At 28.9% G+C, this 19920-nt stretch overlaps 1 protein-coding gene and 1 pseudogene across 2 annotated transcripts; both read right to left on the reverse strand.

The window, feature by feature from the left end:
* Nucleotides 1-3422: 3422 nt before the first annotated feature.
* LOC110636854 (transcription factor MYB16-like) lies at nucleotides 3423-10190 on the reverse strand (annotated as a pseudogene).
* A 1716-nt stretch (nucleotides 10191-11906) lies between these two features.
* LOC110636839 (NAC domain-containing protein 100) lies at nucleotides 11907-13975 on the reverse strand. Of its 2 annotated transcripts, XM_021786687.2 has the most exons (4): nucleotides 13845-13975; nucleotides 13260-13650; nucleotides 12858-13135; nucleotides 11907-12755 (listed from the first exon to the last, which is right to left on the reverse strand). In XM_021786687.2, the coding sequence occupies exons 2-4, from the start codon at nucleotides 13444-13446 to the stop codon at nucleotides 12144-12146; spliced, it is 1077 nt and encodes a 358-aa protein (XP_021642379.1). In that variant the 5' UTR covers nucleotides 13447-13650; nucleotides 13845-13975; the 3' UTR covers nucleotides 11907-12143. The 2 variants fall into 2 exon arrangements, with proteins under 2 accessions (XP_021642379.1, XP_057988425.1); XM_058132442.1 differs by lacking the exon at nucleotides 13845-13975 and having other exon boundaries at nucleotides 13260-13805.
* Between the last annotated feature and the right edge of the window lie 5945 nt (nucleotides 13976-19920).

A 19920-nucleotide genomic window follows, 5' to 3' on the forward strand; every position in this document is an offset into this window, starting at 1 on the left:
GAAAGCTTTCATATCTATCAATCATGTCGATTAGTGCGTTTACGGTTATTAAGATTTTCCAACAACTGATCAAATTATATATATATATATAATATTCAAAAAATAATATATTTTTATTTTAATTACATTGCACGAAGCGTCGAAGGTGCTTCTGCCATTCAAAAAAGAAAGAAAGAAAAAAAAAAAAAGCTACTTCTACGTTTATATAAATGTACACGTGGTCCCTCTACAGCATATGGTTGTTGCTTTGATACCACATATCCCTCAAGTGGTACAGTCCAAGTGTTCTGAAACAATCATGTCTCTACGGCGACCATGCAGTCGAAAGGTAGGAGAAGTACTAGCAGAATACCAATTCTCTGGGTCCATGTTGGTCGCCGTCTAATCTTTTTCTAACTAATTGCTTCATTTTTATCCTCATGCCCATATCATATAATAATTCATAACATGAGAAAGAAAAATAAGGGAATACTGAGAGCACATAAATTTAATAATTTTTAATTATCTTAAAAATAAATTCTTAATAAAATAAAAAAGTGAATCATATTAAGTGAGAGAATTTATATACTAAATACATAACATAAGTATTGGCATTTTAATTTTTGAATACATATTAAAAATAAAAATTCTATAATATTAAAAAAAATTGATGCATATATCATTTAGTTGAGTTAAATCGATTATTTTTTATAATATAAAAAAAATAGATAAACTGAATAAAAGCATTATGTATCTAATCGTTTTCTGGGTCACAATAGATTCAACTGTACATGACGTTGATGCTCAAGATCGACCTCGATAATTCTATAATTTTTTTTTTAATTTTCTTACACCAATAATTTATTAAAGTAGGAGGAGAATGAATTTTTAAGATTATAAATTAACTATGTTTTTGGAATTGCTTGAATAATTTTTATGTACTTGCTAATGATTATAAGACGCTAGGCTTATTTACCCTTCACTTGACATGCGCGGCGAATCCTATCAATGGAATATTCGTCCCTCCGCTATTTGCAACCTTTTGTACTTTATATATTCTAATGAAAATAATTCAAGTGCATGTAATAGTAAAAGTAACAAAAAAAGGACATTGACTTCAGATATGGAAGGGACTTAAGGCAAAGTCTTTTTTTTTTTTTTTTAACTTTTACTATTACATGTAATTGAATTATTTTCATTAGAATATATAAAGTAGAAAAGATTTTTATATATATATAATTTGCTAGCTTTGAAGTGCCCTAACAAATTTTTTTTTTTCATTTTCATTAAAGTCATATTAATTTATCCATATTTTTTTTACAAGCCAAATTTTTAAATAATAAAATTAAAAAAAAAAAAACTTAAGCAAGTTCAATATATCCCAAGTCAATAGATGACCCTAACAATTTCATAATTAAAAAAAAAAAATTTCTTTTTTTTTTAAAAGTAGGATGGAAGTATCTACTAAATAAGTTATATATTTTTAGCCATTGAATCAAACTACACTAGATCATAAAATCAATTTCTGGATAAGCTAAATAGGGATATCTATTAGTGAGTTGTAAAGCTTTTCTTAAAGCCATTAGTTCAGCTTCATTTGATTCAATAATGCCAGCAAAAGTAGAAAATTGACAAAACCAGATAACCATCATGTTTCCTCAAGATTCCTCCAATTGTTGATATATATGTGGTTTCCCATCAAAGTTCTCTTTTAGAAATTCACAAGGAAGATTGTAGCACCCTGGTTAGTGCATCCATGGAGGATCCGATCCAGTGAGGATAACCCATATAACTTGAAATAATATACAATAAGATAATTTATATATTTTAATAAGAAAAAGTAGATATTATCTGCCCGTTAATTTTTTTGATTTTTATCTTTTTTTAAGGGAGCCGAGGCTAAAGCTGATTCTGCTGTATACATTCATTCACTGGATAAGTTAGGCTAAACTATCCAGCGGTCAAAAGGAGATGAGTCCTATTTATCTTTAGAAAAAGGGGAAAATCTCTTTTTGGCACTCTCCCTCAATTCACTTTAGGAGAAATCTTTTTTTCTCTTCCGCAAAGAACAACACAAAAGGCTAGGGTTCTTGAATTGTGGAATTACAGTTGTTTGTTTTGTTTTTTTTTTTTTTTTGGTCTTGGGGCTTGTACTCGCCAATACTACGTAAGCTACAATGAAGCTTCTATTGAGGAGCAAAGCAATCAACTTGTAATAGTGCAAGGGCTGAGCAACAAGATTTCTGAAAAGGTAAAAGAACAAAAACGATCTGAAATGACCAATAGTCTTATTAACTGTAAAATCTATAAACGAGTATGAATAATTTGACAATAAAAACTCGTAAGTTTTTTGCTTACCATTAAAATATTATCATGTTTTTCTTTCAAGAAGGAACCTAAAACCTTTGAGGTCGAAGATAAGGAGGAGCTCTGAATATCTTTAACCTGAAGCATTTACAGCAAGGAAGAAGTTTAATTTTGGGAAAGAATTGGATTATGCGTATCTACAGCCCTCAATCATACGGTACAGAGGATCAACGAAGGAAAAGATGAAACAAATTTTCAAGTTATGTGCATTTCCTATTAAATACTAACTTTTTTTTTTTTCATTTCAAATGATCAGAATGTCACCATCATGTTAGTGAATTTATAAATGAGGAAAATAATTTCATATGTTTTTCTCCAAATTCAAATTCTACTAATAAGATGAAAAATAAATTCATTTTCCAATTAAACTAACTTTTATGGTTTAAAGAGTGTATAATCTAATTATAACTGTTTTTTTATAAAAATTTGCATATAAATATAATTTTGTTGATTTAATTCAAAATTAATAATTATATTTTCATTGTATTCCATTAATTAAAGTGAAATTGAGATTTTTCTTATTTAGATCCAGTTTATTATAAATTCAAGATACAAAATATGAAATTTATCTATTAAATATATGAGTTTACATATTTATTTTATAAATTTATAATAAATAGAATTTAAATAAAAATTTCTCGTGAAATTGAGGTGATTTTCAATAACGATAAGAATTTAGTGTAGGCTTCATTTTTTAATTTAAAAAAAGAAAAGATTTCTCCTATATGAGATGAAATGACATAGATCATTAACTGCAAGAATATTTGGTGCTTTCCAATATTTTAACATTACCGTATATTACAGAGGAAACAAAGCCAAGACGGGTTAAGAAGACTTGGGCTTGGAATTGTACTTTATCAGAATTGGACTTGAATGAGTTGCAAGTTAGCCCGGACCCAGGCTTTGTGATGCGAGAATTAACATCTGAGCCTGAGGCATGCAAGTCCTTTTCCTGATAAAATCATTAAAGTCCTTCCGGCAACATCACGGACTCCCAAAATGGTGCTTCTGTGGTCTTAACATTTCCTCCAATGAACCCTAAATGGGTTCCATTATCACTTTGATCACCAACATATTTACCCATTCTCTAAAACTTTCATATAATATATTGGTGATTCACCAACACAATTTCCACTGCCAAAACCATGGCTGCTGCTATGGCGGCATGCTGTTATTATGTCTAAAAACCGTAGCGGTGCAATGCCAGTAGCCAGCTGCTTATTCACTCGTTGTATGGACTCTCTAACCGATCTAGCTTCAGCTTGGAGACAAGCACTCTCCCACTGAGTCATGGGGCTGAGGTTTGATGCGTCCTCAGTCACCACTCACCGAGCCAAGGGTTGCGATCATTGACTTGTGAGTGACAGGATCTATCACCATCCTGGCTAAACGTTTCTTCAAATGTGAGTTCCAGTGATTCTTTATCTCATTGTCGGTTCTCCTGGGCAAGTGCAGGGCTATGGCTGACCATCTAAGAGAAAAATAATAAGAATATATCATGTGACATGCAAATCATAGTAACTAAATAACCTCCTCCTCGTCTTCTTATTGATTGATTTTTTTTATTAATTAAAATCTCAGAGACTCACACTTTTTAAAGATAATTTTAATATTATTAAATTAAAGTGCATTAATTAATCTTTAAATTTTTTTAATATAATCTAAAATTTCCCCCTTAATATTAGGGTCTAGATAATTACTCCATCTAAGTCTGCAGCTCTTCCCATATCTCTTAAGCCCTACAAAATCAGAATACAAAATTATTAGTTGCGATCTTATATTTTGAAAAGTTTGTATGTATGGAATGATTATCACCAGCTTTCTTGGGCAATGAACTCCATCTTTGATGGCCATTTTGTTGAATGTACGATAAGAGCTTTAGATCCTCCTCTGCTGTTCATTAACCTCTTATCTTTTCATGCCACTTGCGTCATAGCTAGAAACCTGGTTCCCATTTTATGATGCTTAATCAGAAAATGTATAAATGACTCTCTTTTGAACAGAAATCGATGGCAAAGGCGAGAAGAGAGAGGTTGGTGTGAGTGATTCCAAGAAAGCAAAAGTTGAAAAAGTGAGAAAACATCGACTACAGTTGGACGTTATTTATAGGACCATCCGGATAACCTGAAGAAATCAAATCAATGACAAGTATAAGCAATCACTATCTTAGAGAGTAAATTATGCCTAGCATGCTAAAAATGGTTAACTACTGTTTACAACAATTATTTCTATTTAATAGTAAATATTCGATTATTTGATTACTTTGTATTTATTGTAAATATAACATTTTTTTTCCTTGTTCTAAAGTATAATCATGTTTCTCTTGTGTAGCTTTGTCCATTCATTTTTTTACTAAGCTAAGCTTAATATATTTTTATTAACCTTTATCTGCAGCAGATTCTCTTTTGCAACCAAAAATAGATTATAGTTTTCAATTGTGTTTCATGCTTATTAGGAATACTATAAATGGAAATTTATGAAGATTTTATTATGTTGAACTTAAAATGGAAATTTATGAAGACTTTATTATGTTGAACTTAAAATGGGAAGCAACATCGTTGGAAAATTTTTGTCTAAATTCGATTTATTATGGATTCAAAATATAAACATGTTGGATTCATACATTTAATAGATAGGTTTTACTATACATCTTATATTTTGGGTCTATGATAGATCGAATCTAAGTAAAAAAAAAAAAATTCCAACATCATCAATGTTACTATAAAATTCAATAGCACGATTCGATTTGTACATTTCCCAGCCTTTGGGCAGTCCAAATATGAGCAGCAGCAAGGCGTCTGTCCTTCAGTGATCATATTTAAGTGCTTCGGGCTACTGCTCCTTTCTCCTTCTTCTTCTTCTTCACAAAAAAAAAAAACCATTCGTTTCCATTTCAACCACTAAGACTTAATCCAACGCATCAGGACCAAACAGGCCCAGGTCCTTAAGCCTACCCATAACAAAATAGATGAGAAAATTGAGGTGTCCATAAAACCCAATTACATGTCCCAAAACTTTCTACCCCTTCAATTTTTTTTAAGCAAAAAAATTTAGTGAATAACTACATATCGATTTATAAGCCGCTTTTTGATAAATATATCCATTATTATCGATCCGCTTTTTGATAAACATATCGATTATTTATCAATCACTTATAAATATTTTAATTAAATATATAACTACTTAAAATTTTAAATATTTATACACTTAAATTAATTTATAAACATTAAAGGTTTATAAGCTAACCCAAACATTTCTTAATTATATTAATCTAACACAAACATTTCAAATTGACATAAATTCAAATAAAAGATTGATTGATATCAGTTCTTATACGGTATTGTTGAAAGCTCTGGAACTAGAATTGGTGGTTGTCTATTATGGATTATTTCTCCATAGCATCTTCCTCACTTCCTCTCTATCCACAAGCCTATCATCTAGAAGTTCTGTAAGCCTGAAAATATATTTTTGAAAATATTTATATATTTTTCATGTAGCAAGAGCAGAGGCCCAAAAAATCTTATGTGTCTACCTAAAATTCAATCATGACCTACTTATTCGAGCGGTAAAAGTTTAGATTCTTTACGAAAATCTCATATTTAAGTTCTAAGCAAAATCAGTGATTAGAATTAAATAATTTATTGCATATATAAAAAGGAAAATTTGATACTATTCGAATAAATAGTATTCACTATAACTTGAAATTAATAATATAATTTATAATTTACAACGTTGTGTGTAAAATTATTTTAAATTTGAATTTAATTACTTGAAATTGTAATAATATCCATTTAAAATTCTAAATGTATATATACTATGAGTGTATTTAATATAATATTTCAAAATAATTTATTTATTTATTTATTTTTATGTAGAAATCTCAATAGAATATTATATAGTATTCTTAATTATATATAAAAAATAATGTTTACTCTCTTATAAAAATGTGAATTATTTTTATAATATAAGAAATAAATCTTATATAATTGTAGAAGATTATATATATGCATTGAAAGCTTGTTGAATAAATGCGTCAACCACAGGACAAAAAGGCAGCTGTTCATAAATGTAAATATTGTTAATAAGAATATTAAAAGAATGATATTTAGTGTGAAAAAAAAAAAAAAAAAACCAAAATCGTATTGAAAGTTAGGAACCTCAACCAATCCCCTTTTTGGTGAAAATAAAAGGGTACTGCATTGCCTCCTCTCGTGGGTTTATATGCTGCCCACTCCAAAGCTGACTTTTTCAACCAAGACAAGACAAGACAAGAACTGACATGACATGTTAGATGTACAACCTTTTAAACATAGTGTTCATGTCCACAAATCCATTTTCTCATTCGAGGGAAAGCCAAATAGTGAATCGAAAAGTTTAATTATAAGAAATAAATAAAGAATAAAGAGAGAGTACTGTTGTAAATACACGTAAGATTTTGATTTTTCTTTTCTGAGTTAATGTTTTTACTAGTGGTGCATTGAAAAAATTAATAAGTTGGTTGGCATGCAGTTAAACTTTCAAAATTATTTAGATTTGCCCAAAGCAATGTGCATGCCAACTAGCTAAGAAGGAAAATGTATACATCAATCAAAAGGTGAAGTCATGAATGCACCTATCAATGATGCAAAACTTTTATTATTACCACTAAAAAAAGAAACTAAAAAAGATCATTAAAAAGAAGGGAAGAAATTGAATGGAAGATTATGGATGGTTTAAATTAAAGGGGGATGCTCATACTGTAACAAGATAGCAATGCTTGCCCAATTTATCTGAGTCAAAGAGGCAATTTAAGAGTAGGAAGGATGCAAAGAAATGAAGGAACTATAAATATCATTACACGTGTGCTTGCATTTGATTATCACAGCCTTGAAATAGGCATCTTTATAATCATTCATCACTAACATTCTCATGTGGAAGAATTCGATCAAATCTTTATGATCATAACATTCACAAATTATAATGGGATTTTATCAAATCTTGTAGAGATACTAAAATTGTGTTTTGTCGAAACTAAATTCATTGTTAACACTTTGTATGAAACGTGTAAAAAATATATTATTTTAGGGTATCAAATCAAATATATTTGTGGGTATTCTTTTGGTAGATAATTTAATTGTGACAATGATGCCATACCATCGCCATAGTCTTTGTTTTGTTGACTTTGCTATAGTGGGGTGGAAAGAAGAGGAGAGTAGGGAAAACAAAATGTCTTGCTCTCTCTTAATTATTTGACATAGAAGATGACCAAATCTATTGTTAATTATATTTAACGTAGAAAAAGAGACTAAAAAGATCAGAAAGGGAGGTATTGAGGTACATATGTACAATTTCTAATTGAGTGCAAAGATGAAAAAAAAGAAAAACAAGCAGATCATGATTCTTAAGTTATCCTTGTGTAATTGGTAGGCATTTTCAATCATAATGTTGATATCCGCTAATCTAGTCTTGTACTTTAATTTTATTTATGCAGCTTTAATTGTTATAAATATGAAAAATCTTATATAAATTTTATTTATCGTGAATTTATAACACAAACGTATGAATCTCACTTATTTTACGATTAAATTTTACTATATATATTATCTCTTAAAGTAAAGATTAATAAAGTATATATGACTAGCTAATTATCCATGAACTTCAAATGACAATAGATATAATAAATAAAATGCCCCAAAACGGTTAATCTTATGTATATTAGCAATAAATTAATTTATCATAAGATTTTTTTTTAATTATAATTTTAATTAGTTAAATAGTATCATGCATTAATTTAATTTATGTGTATATATTGTATTAAAAAAAAACCTAATATAGTCAAGCTACTGAGGTGACACCATGAATGAGAGAAAATAAGAGGTATTTTATTATTAGTAAATTTATGGAAAAAAATTTGAAAAAAAAAATCGTGACAGCAAAGTCCAAAAGGAGGTGGATAAATTTCTTCCAAGAATGACAATTTTCTTTGCCATTAAATGAACAAATCCAGCATTTGTCGAAAGAAAAAAAATAATAATAATAAAAAAAAGATAAATCCAGTAGATCAGACGATCCATCCAAATCCAATATGCAAAATTAAATTACCCAAATTCTGCAAAACATGACTTACTTATAAACAATAAAATATTTTTCCATATATGTGTTGAAGAAAATTTCAAGATTTCTTAAAAATTGCAATTTAAAGGCAAAACTTGTCCACAAGAACCTTTAAGACCCCCTTCAAACACGTGCCCTCCAAATTTTACACAAGCAATGAGCTAATAAATTAAATTTTATTTGTTGGATTTGGATGGTGACATGATTTTTAGATTTTTCAGCAAAATAGCAAAGTTAAATAATCATCCAAATTCATTCTTATAAGGGAATTAGTGCTAAATTGGTAAAGATAAAATCATTCCAAATTCATGCTTTATAAAGGAAAAGAAAATGAAGGGAGAATTCTCTGTAATTGATTAATTGTTAATTAAAGGATTGAAGCAAAATAATATAATGGACTTCTATATAACTAGTAATTAATTTAAGATTATGCTTTACTAACTCTCACCACTATACCTTAAATATCTTAAGGTTCCCAAATTTATTTCCTAATTTGAAATTTTAGACGACCCAAATTGCTATATATGAATTACAAGATAATGTATATTATATATTGCTAATTTTAATTTTTAATTTAGGAAAATTTTTACTTATATTAAAGTGTATAAATACCCTATTAATAGAAAATAAAATATATATATATTGTTATATGGGTCTTAACGTGATTTTAATTAAGATGATAATTGATAATTAGAGGTGAGCATTTGGTTCAAACCGAATCAAATTAAATTATGAAAATCGAATTATATATTTTAGAAATTGAATCGAATCGAAATAGATGAAAAATTGAATCAAATTGAACCGCTATATTTCAGTTTGATTCGGTTCAAACCGATCGATTTTAATTTTTGATTAATTTTTTAATTTAGACTTAATTTTTAAGTTATTTGATCTAATTTTGACTTTAATTTGAACCTAATAATCATTAATCAATGAAATTAAATAATTTATATATATATATAATTAAATATAATTCATAAATTTCTCATAAAAATAAATCAATTCAAAAATCAATTCAGTTCGATTTGATTCGATTTGAATATATAAAATTACTATTCGATTCGATTTAATTTAACTGATTTTTTTCTCTTTAAAATCAAACCGAATCAAAATAATCAAAATTTTTATAATATAAAATCGAATCGAACTAATTAAATTTTAAAATCGAATCGATTGAGTTCAATTGATTTGATTTAATTTAATTTTATAATTTAAACTAAAATCTACTCACTCCCTGTTGATAATTGATTGAGTGTATATATTCTACATAATTACTCATAAGTTTAGCATTCTATTAATTTTATTAATCCACGCAACGTAGAAATCAGATAAAGATTGATAAGCATTCGACACGCCCTAGATTTTCTTCTAAAAATTGATAAATAATATGGCATTTTCAAAACGACAAAACTAAAGAATCTCTGGGGCCATGTAATGCATGTATTTGTGTTGAAACGCATCGAAAAAACTGCATTCCAGGTGTTTCCACGTGAGCGTGTTCCAGCTGGAAAAGGACCCACAAGTATCCACGTGGCATTCTGTAGCTGGCAAAAGTCAATTTTTTTTTTTCTGATTGATTATTGGAGCTGTGACGCCAGCAAAACCTGAACCGCGTGTCTCATTAGCGCGGGAATCGACTGTTGGGCCCAATTGATTACGTGTCGACCGTTAAAAAGGCCTAACTCTCTTCGAACGGAACCTGATCTCATCATTTGTGGGGACACAGATACAGCAACAAAACGGAACAACATCGTTAAGGTTAGCCAGGTGGGACCCCTGCAACGCAGGTTCGCATATGGGATTTTTTTTTTTTATCGTCATAAATACCCTAAAAAAATACTGATGATGATCTAAATTAAATTAAATTAAATATTATTAAGACATAAGTAATTCCTATTTTTAAGTAGTTTGTAGTTTAATGAATTTGAGATGGGGAGGAATAGTGAATGGGGGAGTAGCGGAGCATATCCTTGGATGGTGTCGGGCGACATCTATATATGTATATCTAAGTGAAGATATACCAGCAAAATTAATTGAAGAACACAACAAAAGCTTATGGAAGCCAAAAGCTCTTTTATTTTTCATATATATATATATATATATATATATATATATATATTGTTACGGATCAAGTCGTGTAGGACTCAAATTATTGAATGGTTGGCTGATTTTATCATGTGCTAATATTTGATACACCACACATGACACCATGTATATATATTCTTAATTACATCATTATAGGCTTGCAGCTCGCAAACGGAATGCATGCATCATGAAATGAATGAAGAATTAATGAATGGACAAAATGAAAGAAAGATTGAAGAAGAGAATTTATAGAAAAGAATAATGCATTTTTCATAGTGGATTCATGAGTTATATATATAACAATATTCGATAGAATTAATTAATTTTTTTTTTCAATAAACATTAATTTATTAAAGAAAGGGAAAAGAACAAACGCAAAGAGAAAAATCAATTAAAGGAAATTCAATATCTTAAGTTAATTTTAATATTTTATTCAAAAATTAAATCTGAGTTTTCCTTTAATGTACTTAATTATAGATTAATCTATCTCTTTAACTGCAATTAATTTCTTGTCCAAAACAATCAATTTTGTGAGTAAATTAAATGCATGAAATATGAAAGGAGGAAGGGAGAGACAGAGAGAGTTAGTTGATACCCCGTTTGTCCTAATTAATACATGGATTATTATTACTACACTGTATTGTTGAAAAATGATGCAGCCGCACACGGATGGATAATGAAAGAGTCAATATTTCACTATTTTTTAGGAGAATTATTAGAAAAAATTGTTATATTATTGCTAAATAAACAGTACGATGTGTATTCTCTATACAAGTATGAAGAGGCATCTAATAAAAATTGGTAATTCTAAGTGTTTGTTTAGTATTTTGATAAGTTTTAATTATAAAAATATTAAAATAATAATATAATTTTTTTTAAAATTATTTTCTTAAACAATATTTACGATGGTATTTTTATTCATAAAAATAAATTTGAGCCTTTAAACACAATATCAAAATGGTTTTTTATTGAATTCTCTTTTAAAAAGAAATAAATTTTTAACTTTTTATATTACAAAATAAGCATTTAACTATGAAGACTAATTTAATTATTTTAAGAATAGAATCAATTAATAAATAAGGTAACATATAAAATTTCTTCGATTAAATTAATAAACTTTTAAATAATTGAATTACAGTCTATATAAATATTATTAGAGAGAGAATAAGAGCAACTTGAGTTGAGTCCCCACAATATGATATTTGAAAATGAAAAATTGAATAATAAAAAAAGAAATTTATAAAATCTCAATGATGTAAGCAGAAATTAAATCCATAGGAGTAGTACAAAATAAGATCAGTTAGCCACCAACTAAATCTTATATGTGACAAATTTCTGGCTTCTGCATATAAGCAATTTGACAACAATTAATACAAAACCCCTTAAATGCAAATATAGATTCAAATTAAAACAGTTAAAAAGGAGTTCATATGGTAATTTCTTGCAAATACTACATATTATATCATGATTTTGCTTCAGTTTCTTTCAACTTCTACATTAATTAGATACAACAAATATATTCACAGAACAACAACCTCTTTTCAAAATCATAATACTAGTAATTCAAACTACTCTTCTTTTTCTTCGACCTGATGGTCAATTTCCAATGCTTTGCCCACTCAGTTACAAAAATTCCAAAGACAATCGAGGTCGACTGGCCCAGCTGAGGTAGAGGGCGCCTCTTGATCTTCAAATCCCCTCTTTCCCATTTCAAGATTCGAAATGACAGATGAGATTTCAGTGTTCATATCAGTAGTTAGGCCTGTGTCTTGTGAGGCATTGACCATCGCCCTTTCTGTTTTGAAACTCTGCTTCAAGTTTGATCCTTGGCTCAGAGCCCTTAATATTGACTGGTCTTGCATTAAAACAGAACCTGGGTACTGCATATTTGCTGGGAATGGGACTGTTTGAGCAGGGTAGAATGAATTCGGAAGTGGAATTCGTGGATAAATATCCGCAGGGCTAGAAGAAACTGCAAAAGGATTGTTGTTGAAACCATCAATGGATTCTTGTTGATTTCTTTGAACATCAGTGGAATTGGAGAAGCAGGGCACGTAGGCAGATTCAGCCAAAGGTTTTGTCTTGCTACTATAAGGTGAAGAATCCATCAATGGTGGTAGACCAGAAGGACCCAATTCACTGCCAAAAGAGCCTAATCTCACTAGGCCTGAAATATGGGTCTTCTTCCCACCAGAACTCTTTTGAAACACCCTGCAAATCACCCATTCATTCTGCAAAACAAGGAGGAAAAGTCCATTAGCTTCACAAAATCAGAAACGAGAGAAAAACACGGTTTAAAATTAAAGAGTCAAAAACAGAGTACATATGTGTACCTTGGCTGTTTTGGGGAGGTTGTGGACAGAGAATTTACCCTCCAATCTGTATTCATGAATGACCCAGTTAGTCTTCTCCCCTTTAGGGGCTCTACCCTTGTAGAAAACAAGGGTCTTTTTCATTCCAACCAGGGATTTTCCTCTGTAGATCTCCTTATCTTTCCCAGTGGCTTTCCAGTAACCAGCTTCAGTTGCCCTGTTTGTCCTGAGACCAGTTGGATACTTTCTATCCCTCACACAGAAAAAGTACCATTCTTTCTCTCCCATTTTCGCTTTCCCTTTATCCAAAAAGAATCAAAGAAACAAACAAATAAATAAACAAATCACCACAACTAAATGTAATCCAATTCATTATCTTCCCTTTGCATGATACAGATAAACTGAAAGAAATTAAGAACTTACATGGCAATTCCCAGGGTTCAGATTTGTTCAAATCCACATCTCCAATAGCTTTAGAAGAGAAGTTGATGTCAAGAACCTTTTTGTACAGGTATTGAGAAATAAGCTCTTCATCAGTCGGGTGGAAGCGGAATCCAGGGGGCAAATCCATCTGATCATCTTCCGTAACAAGTCCAGATATGTTTTCCATTGCTTGAGAAGCTAAAACCCTATTGCTTTCTCTTGTTTACTAATGTAAAATCTTTATATTTTCACAATTTGGGTTTTGGATAAACAAGCAAAGGAATAGAATCCCAAATCCAAGCTCAACTCTTAAGACGAAGACCGTTGTGCGACCTCTATATATGCAAATGGATATTGACCGAACAGCTCTATTTCTCCATGTTCAAGGAACCTTGTAAAGAAAAAAAAAGTGTCATGAGCACTTACAAATGCGAAGTAAACTGATAAGAGATAACAAAAAAAAAAAAGCCGAATATAAAGGTATGGAAAGTGAGGAAGAAAGGTAAAAATTGAGTAAGAAAAGGAAGGGAAGCCATGAAACTTAAAGAAAAGAAAAGAAAAGAAGAAGGAGAAGAAGCTGTAAACCTGAAAGATGGAGAGATGTTAATAGAAAGGCGCAATGAAGGAACAGAAGGCCCTAAATACTGGTGTCTTTGGTGAGCAAGAAACGTGGTATGGAAGGCACCTTTATTAGGTAGTTTTAGCTTCTCTCTATGCTTTATAATTAACTTTTAGTGGTGTAGCAATGATAATTCTTCCTCATTTGACCAGAAACAACTCATCTCAGTTTCATCCTTCATGCATGTAAATCTCATAATTAATAAGCTAATAACCCCATTTGTTATTTGTGGAAAAGAATTATCATGGAGATAAGACAAACCAATGAGCTTTAGGTCTGTAACTTCATTGCTTGTTTCATCTGCATACCAATATTATCTAAATTGAATTATTATATAATATAATGAGTTCGAAAAGGGTAGAATATGGAAAATTATTATTATAAAATTTGTATAAAGAAAATGGTTTTTCAAATCTTTATTCCAATGGGTGAGAAATGAGAACAGCTATGTGAATGCATGGAAGTCACCACAGAAGCAGCCGTTTTCTGGCTCTCTCAAATTTTGCTAATGTCTCTGTTTTTGTCAAAATGACTTATTTAACCCTCCCTGTTCATGCTATTACCATAAAAAACGACACTTGTGGCACCAAGCAAAATCAAATTGGTCAATTTTCCAGGTGACAAAATCAGGATTATTCTATTCATAAGTAAATGAATAATTCCATAGGATCTATATATCCAAAACCAGGGTTTTTGAAACTTGTATTAGATACAAATTTAGAATGATTTAAGTTACTGGGTTTTAACGCTATAATTCCAAATTAACCAAAGATTAATTGAGAGATGCAAATAATTAATTAATTCACTAATTACTTCTTTTTATGACCATAAATTTACATCTTCTTTCGGGGGGCCATCCTAATTAATTATGAATTTTCAGTTTCTTGTGAGGGTGATGTGCAAGGGGAGAAAGTGCTTTGTGATGGAGAACCATTTAAGTTGGTTAGGTGAAAGAAAGTTCAAAGCATTGGATATTTTTTTTTTAACAATTGTGCATTGGAAGCTAATTCGTCTACTCTAGATAAGAAGGATTTGCAAGGTCAATGGTGATTGAAGAAACAAACCAAAATAGAGTTATTAAAGTCTTTAAAATAATAATTAAAAAAAATATTTATATATTTAATTATTTTATAAGACATTGAAGTTCTAAATGAAAAAAAATGCTTTTATAAAATTTATCATTTTAAATGTTATTAAAAAATAATTTTAAAAAATATTTATTGTTTTTAAATTCTTATAATTAAATATGTTAAATTTAATTAACATATATAGGCACTATAATTACTTTAAGGCGACTTTCCTTGAGCATGGACACTTGAACAAACTCGGGCAAAAAATGACTTGTGTTGACTTAAACATTTTACATTTTTATGAAAATATTGTGCATAAACATCATATTTCAATTTAGGATATAATTAAAAAATAAATAAATAATTTTTCAAATTATGTATTATTCTATTTCGATAATATTTAGCACATTAATTTCTAATTTGTATTTGATTACATACAACAAAAGAATATTTTATTTTCTTCATCAAATTTTAAATTGTAATTATGGTGGTTTATAAAACTAAATTAAAAATTAGATAAATGTCATATATTTTTCTAAATTTCCCATCTAAAATCACTAAAAAAAAAAATTATAATCCTTGCGCACGATAATCCAATGGGCAACTTTACAGGTGTTAGTGCAGATGATAAAAACGTTTCAACAACAAATAATAAAAAGAAACCAAAATTAAAAGAAAGAAAAATCAGGGTAAAGAGGCGTTGTCGAAACTCGAAAGCTATCCGCTTGACAATATCTTGGAAAAAGCCTTGGGACCCTTGTAGGGGGCAAAATGGTATTTGCATTCCTCATTTAATTATTGTAATAACTAAATAGGTTAGGCCTTTCCCATATTAAATTATTATTAACAAACCATAATGACAAAAGTAGCCTTTCTTTTTCTGGCAAATATACCCAATCACAGCCTAACGCGTTTGGGCTTTCTGCTTCCATGAGGAATTTCAATCGTCTGGGTAACCTGACAAATTAGTCAACGTCCATATCTGCCACGTAAGCATCCAAAAGAAAAAACAAAAAACAAAATTCGAAGAAATTGTGAAATTTTGACACTGCGATGCATGGCCACACCATTCTCCATTTCAAGCGAACCTCAAGCTGCCACTTGGCTGCGAATAATTGGATTGATTAGAATGACTAAACACGCTTGGATTAGCTTAATATAATTTAAAACAAGGGTTGACTGTAAACCCAATGGACGGCTGGGCTAGAATTTGTGGGCCCTGTTTCTTTTGTACCGACATGTGGGTATGATGAGGACACACATATGGTGAACTGTGATTGGTGGAAAAGCCCGGGAACTTTGGCATTTGGAATTAAGCAAAGGTCACTTGGTTTGACTAGCTACACTTATTTGGTTTAAGACTTGAAAATCCTGATTAGCATTTTAATTAGAAACTAATGATTGACCCAGGACATAAAACTCAAACCATTCCAATATAACAAATGAAGAGCACAAACTCCTTGATTTTTTTTACAGAGCACATCATTTTAAGGCTGCCACGCAGCGTTGATGATAGAGTTGAGGTTTGGTTGGTGGGAATATAAAATAGTCAAACTATTTGAGAGCAATTGGAAGCCACAAGAAATTTGGCTTAGTAAGAACTCAGCTAAATTCGATTTATCTTTTTAATAAATTGAGTTTGAGTTTAAATTTTAGATTTATTTAATAAAAAGTCAAGTTTAATCTCTCTAATACTCAACTCGTTAATATTTATAAATTAATTCTTTTATAGTCTCATAAATGCTTATTGAATTAATTTTCAAATAAGCTTATTTGACATGTTAGTGAGACAACTCAATTTAAAAAGCTTGTGACTCACCTAGTTCACAATTTCATTAGATTAACCACAAAATAATTTTAATATTAATACACTAATAAATCAATAATGATGGATTTCTTAATTGCAAAATAAATTTTGAATTAATATAATAATAGATTAATACTGGATTGCTGCTTTAACATATTAATAATGAATGCTCTATTGCTAGATGAATCCTAATTTACAGCACAAATTAAATTACCGTTGAATTTAGGAAAAGAATTAGCAATAGAAAAAATTACTATCATTTTTTTTTTAGAGAAATGGAGGAGCTAAAGCTCGAAACAAGCAACTAGCTACGTACAACTGCGGGGATGAGAGACCCCAGAAAGATCATAATGAAGCCATAGAACAATACCTGCAGGAGAAACTTGAAAAACTGAAATTTTTGATAAGAAGAGCTAGCGAAATCAGCCAGTCAGTCAGCAGAGAAAGTCAATGGTGAAAATTAGTAACAAAATTTATAGTATAAAATTTTCTGTTGCTAAATATTTTTTAAAATTTACTATTTGTATTTTTTTACAATTATTTCATAGATAACTATTTTGAAAATTTGACTTGTCAGTAAATTAATGTTATTTTCTTGTAGTCATTAAATATATAGATATTATATTTTTCATTTAAAATTATAAGGGGGAATTAAAATAGAATTTAAAAATCCAAGTGACTATAAAATAAGAATTGACACAGACAACATAGGAATTAAAAAATTAAAAAATAAAAGTTTGGAGGCTGTAACCAACTTAATTTCCATAATTGTGAGGCGGTTGATCCTTAGGGATCTCAACTTTTACCCGTCAAAGTTCAAAGCCTTAATCCCAATATCACCTCATTATTCCTTATTATATATTATATAATATAAGGTTAAAAGATTAGTTGATAAAAAAATATTGAGATAAATACCATTTTCTCATATTTTAACTTTTATGAACATACAATATATGTATAAATATTACTATATTATTAAGGTAAATTGACTAAGGCGACTATTTGGGTAATTTTTTACGTGCACATAATTGGTATTATTTATTATAGAAAAAAAATGTAAATAAGATTTTATTATCAGGGTTAGGTAGCTTTAAGGAAAAAAAAAAAAAGTGTCAAACTCAAACATTAATTAGAATTTTGTGAAATTTTAAACATTCCCTTTTAGAGTAATATGGTTTTGCAAATTATTATTATTGGTTTATTAGTATTTGTGTTTGAATAGCGACTGAAAACCTAAAACATATAAAATTTGATAATCGTAGTTGTTCAGGTGATTCTATTTTTAACAGTCAAATCAAAATGGTTCCCAAAGCAAGAGATTCCAATTTGTATAATTAAGTTGCTATAAAGCAAGACATTCCAATGTATATAATTAAGTTGCTATATTAGGTATAGAATTTAAGCAAGTCAACTAGAAATTCTATAATTAATAAGTTTGTTTTATTATTTTGAAACTTTGAATTAATGCATATGGAGATTTAAAAAAAAAATTAGTAAAATGGTTTGAATTAAATTATATTGATATATCAATGCGTAATTATCATACATAGACGCTTAATTTTATAAATATTTTTATAAAAATTATTAAATTTTAATTTTATTTATAAAATTCATTGAAATTTAATTTAGTTTCATAAAAGACATTATAATTAAAAATTAAATATTTTCAAATTAATCTGTAGACTTGTCAACTAAATTATAAATAAAATTTCTTTTCTATTATCCTAAGATTAAGGTGGGTAGGATCAAAAAATCTAATTTAGCTGCTGCCAGCATCAACTGCACATTCACCAGCAACACTTAACTCGCTTTTTAAAAAAAAAAACTACAAGACAACTTGGAAAACAACATAACAAAGGAACTGTCCAACATCAGAAGGAAAGAACATAACATCTCATTTAACACAAGAACCTCTCCTGCTTAGCATCCAAAGAAAATCGAGGGATGTGCATCTTGTTGAATTAAAGGTAAATTAACGATTCATACCATGATTTTGTTGATTCGAAAGTTTGAATCTTGATGAAGATGCTGAAAGTTGTTTATCTTCGTTAAATACATAGCTCAAAACAATTAAATCTTCTAATAAATAATTAAAAAAATTACTTGTCTCCATTTAAATAGTTTAAACCACATATTAATAATTATTATTATTATTATTATGGTTTTTCTATATTGCAATAATATATTTTTCTGTTTTAGAAAATTATTATATATATGTGGGGTGATTAGTTTTATTTTAGATAAAAGTAATGGATAGAAACTCAAATTTAAATTTATTGGATAAATAGTATATCTTTATTCATTAAATTAAATTAGATTAGGTACAAAAATATATGTAATCTGGCATATTATTATTATTAGTAATTTTAATTATTTTTTATTGACAAAGTAAAATTTAAAAAATATATATATTTGTCTGACTACAAAACAATCATGAGCTGCCGTTACGCGATTAGAGACTGCATATTTATTTTTAAGGACAATTTGAATCAGGGGATTAGAGAATTCCACTTTGATTAATTTGTCATTATGTGCCTTAATAATAAATAAATACATAAATAAACAAAACAAGAGGTGTTACCACCTCATTATATATTTGACCATTACGTAAAAATATATAGTTTATGAGCACGCAGATATTTTATTCATCTAATTGATAAATATATGAGTTTTTATTTTTATTAATTAATATTTAATTTAATTATAAAATTATTTCAAAGGCTAGAATATATAGAAGAGCAAAAGAATTCCAAGTGATAAAATTCCAATTGGGGTTGGTGAGAGAAGGTGGCCATGTGAAAGGGACAGTGATTATATATATATAGTAAATGATTTAAAGGTAACAAATTCTCTCATAAATGAAGAACATAATTAATTTATAATGATTAATGGAGTGAGATTTATTTTATTTTTAATAAAATAAAATTTTAAAAAATGAGAAAAAAACCTAAGATCCAAATAATCCAATGAACACCGAGTTGGTTCAACAACAAAAACAAAACTACATGATCATCCTAACGCCAAATGGGTTTCATATTGACAAATGCATCTCTTTCATTCCATTGCCAATTTGGTTTTTGTTAATAAAATAATCGAAAATGAATATAAACTTTTTGGCGTTTTGGATCCTAATTATTGATATAGAATTAATTTTTGATAAATAAT

The sequence above is a fragment of the Hevea brasiliensis genome, chromosome 13, assembly GCF_030052815.1.
Source record: "Hevea brasiliensis isolate MT/VB/25A 57/8 chromosome 13, ASM3005281v1, whole genome shotgun sequence".
NCBI lineage: Eukaryota > Viridiplantae > Streptophyta > Magnoliopsida > Malpighiales > Euphorbiaceae > Hevea > Hevea brasiliensis.

Excerpts from the sequence above, each read along its gene's own strand:
- LOC110636839 (XM_021786687.2), bottom strand. The coding sequence starts at position 13,446 with ATGGAAAACATATCTGGACTTGTTACGGAAGATGATCAGATGGATTTG. Across the intron at positions 13,136-13,259 it reads TGAACCCTGGGAATTGCCAT|GGAAAGCGAAAATGGGAGAG; the intron begins GTAAGTTCTTAA and ends TTTTGGATAAAG. Across the intron at positions 12,756-12,857 it reads ACCTCCCCAAAACAGCCAAG|AATGAATGGGTGATTTGCAG; the intron begins GTACACATATGT and ends CTTGTTTTGCAG.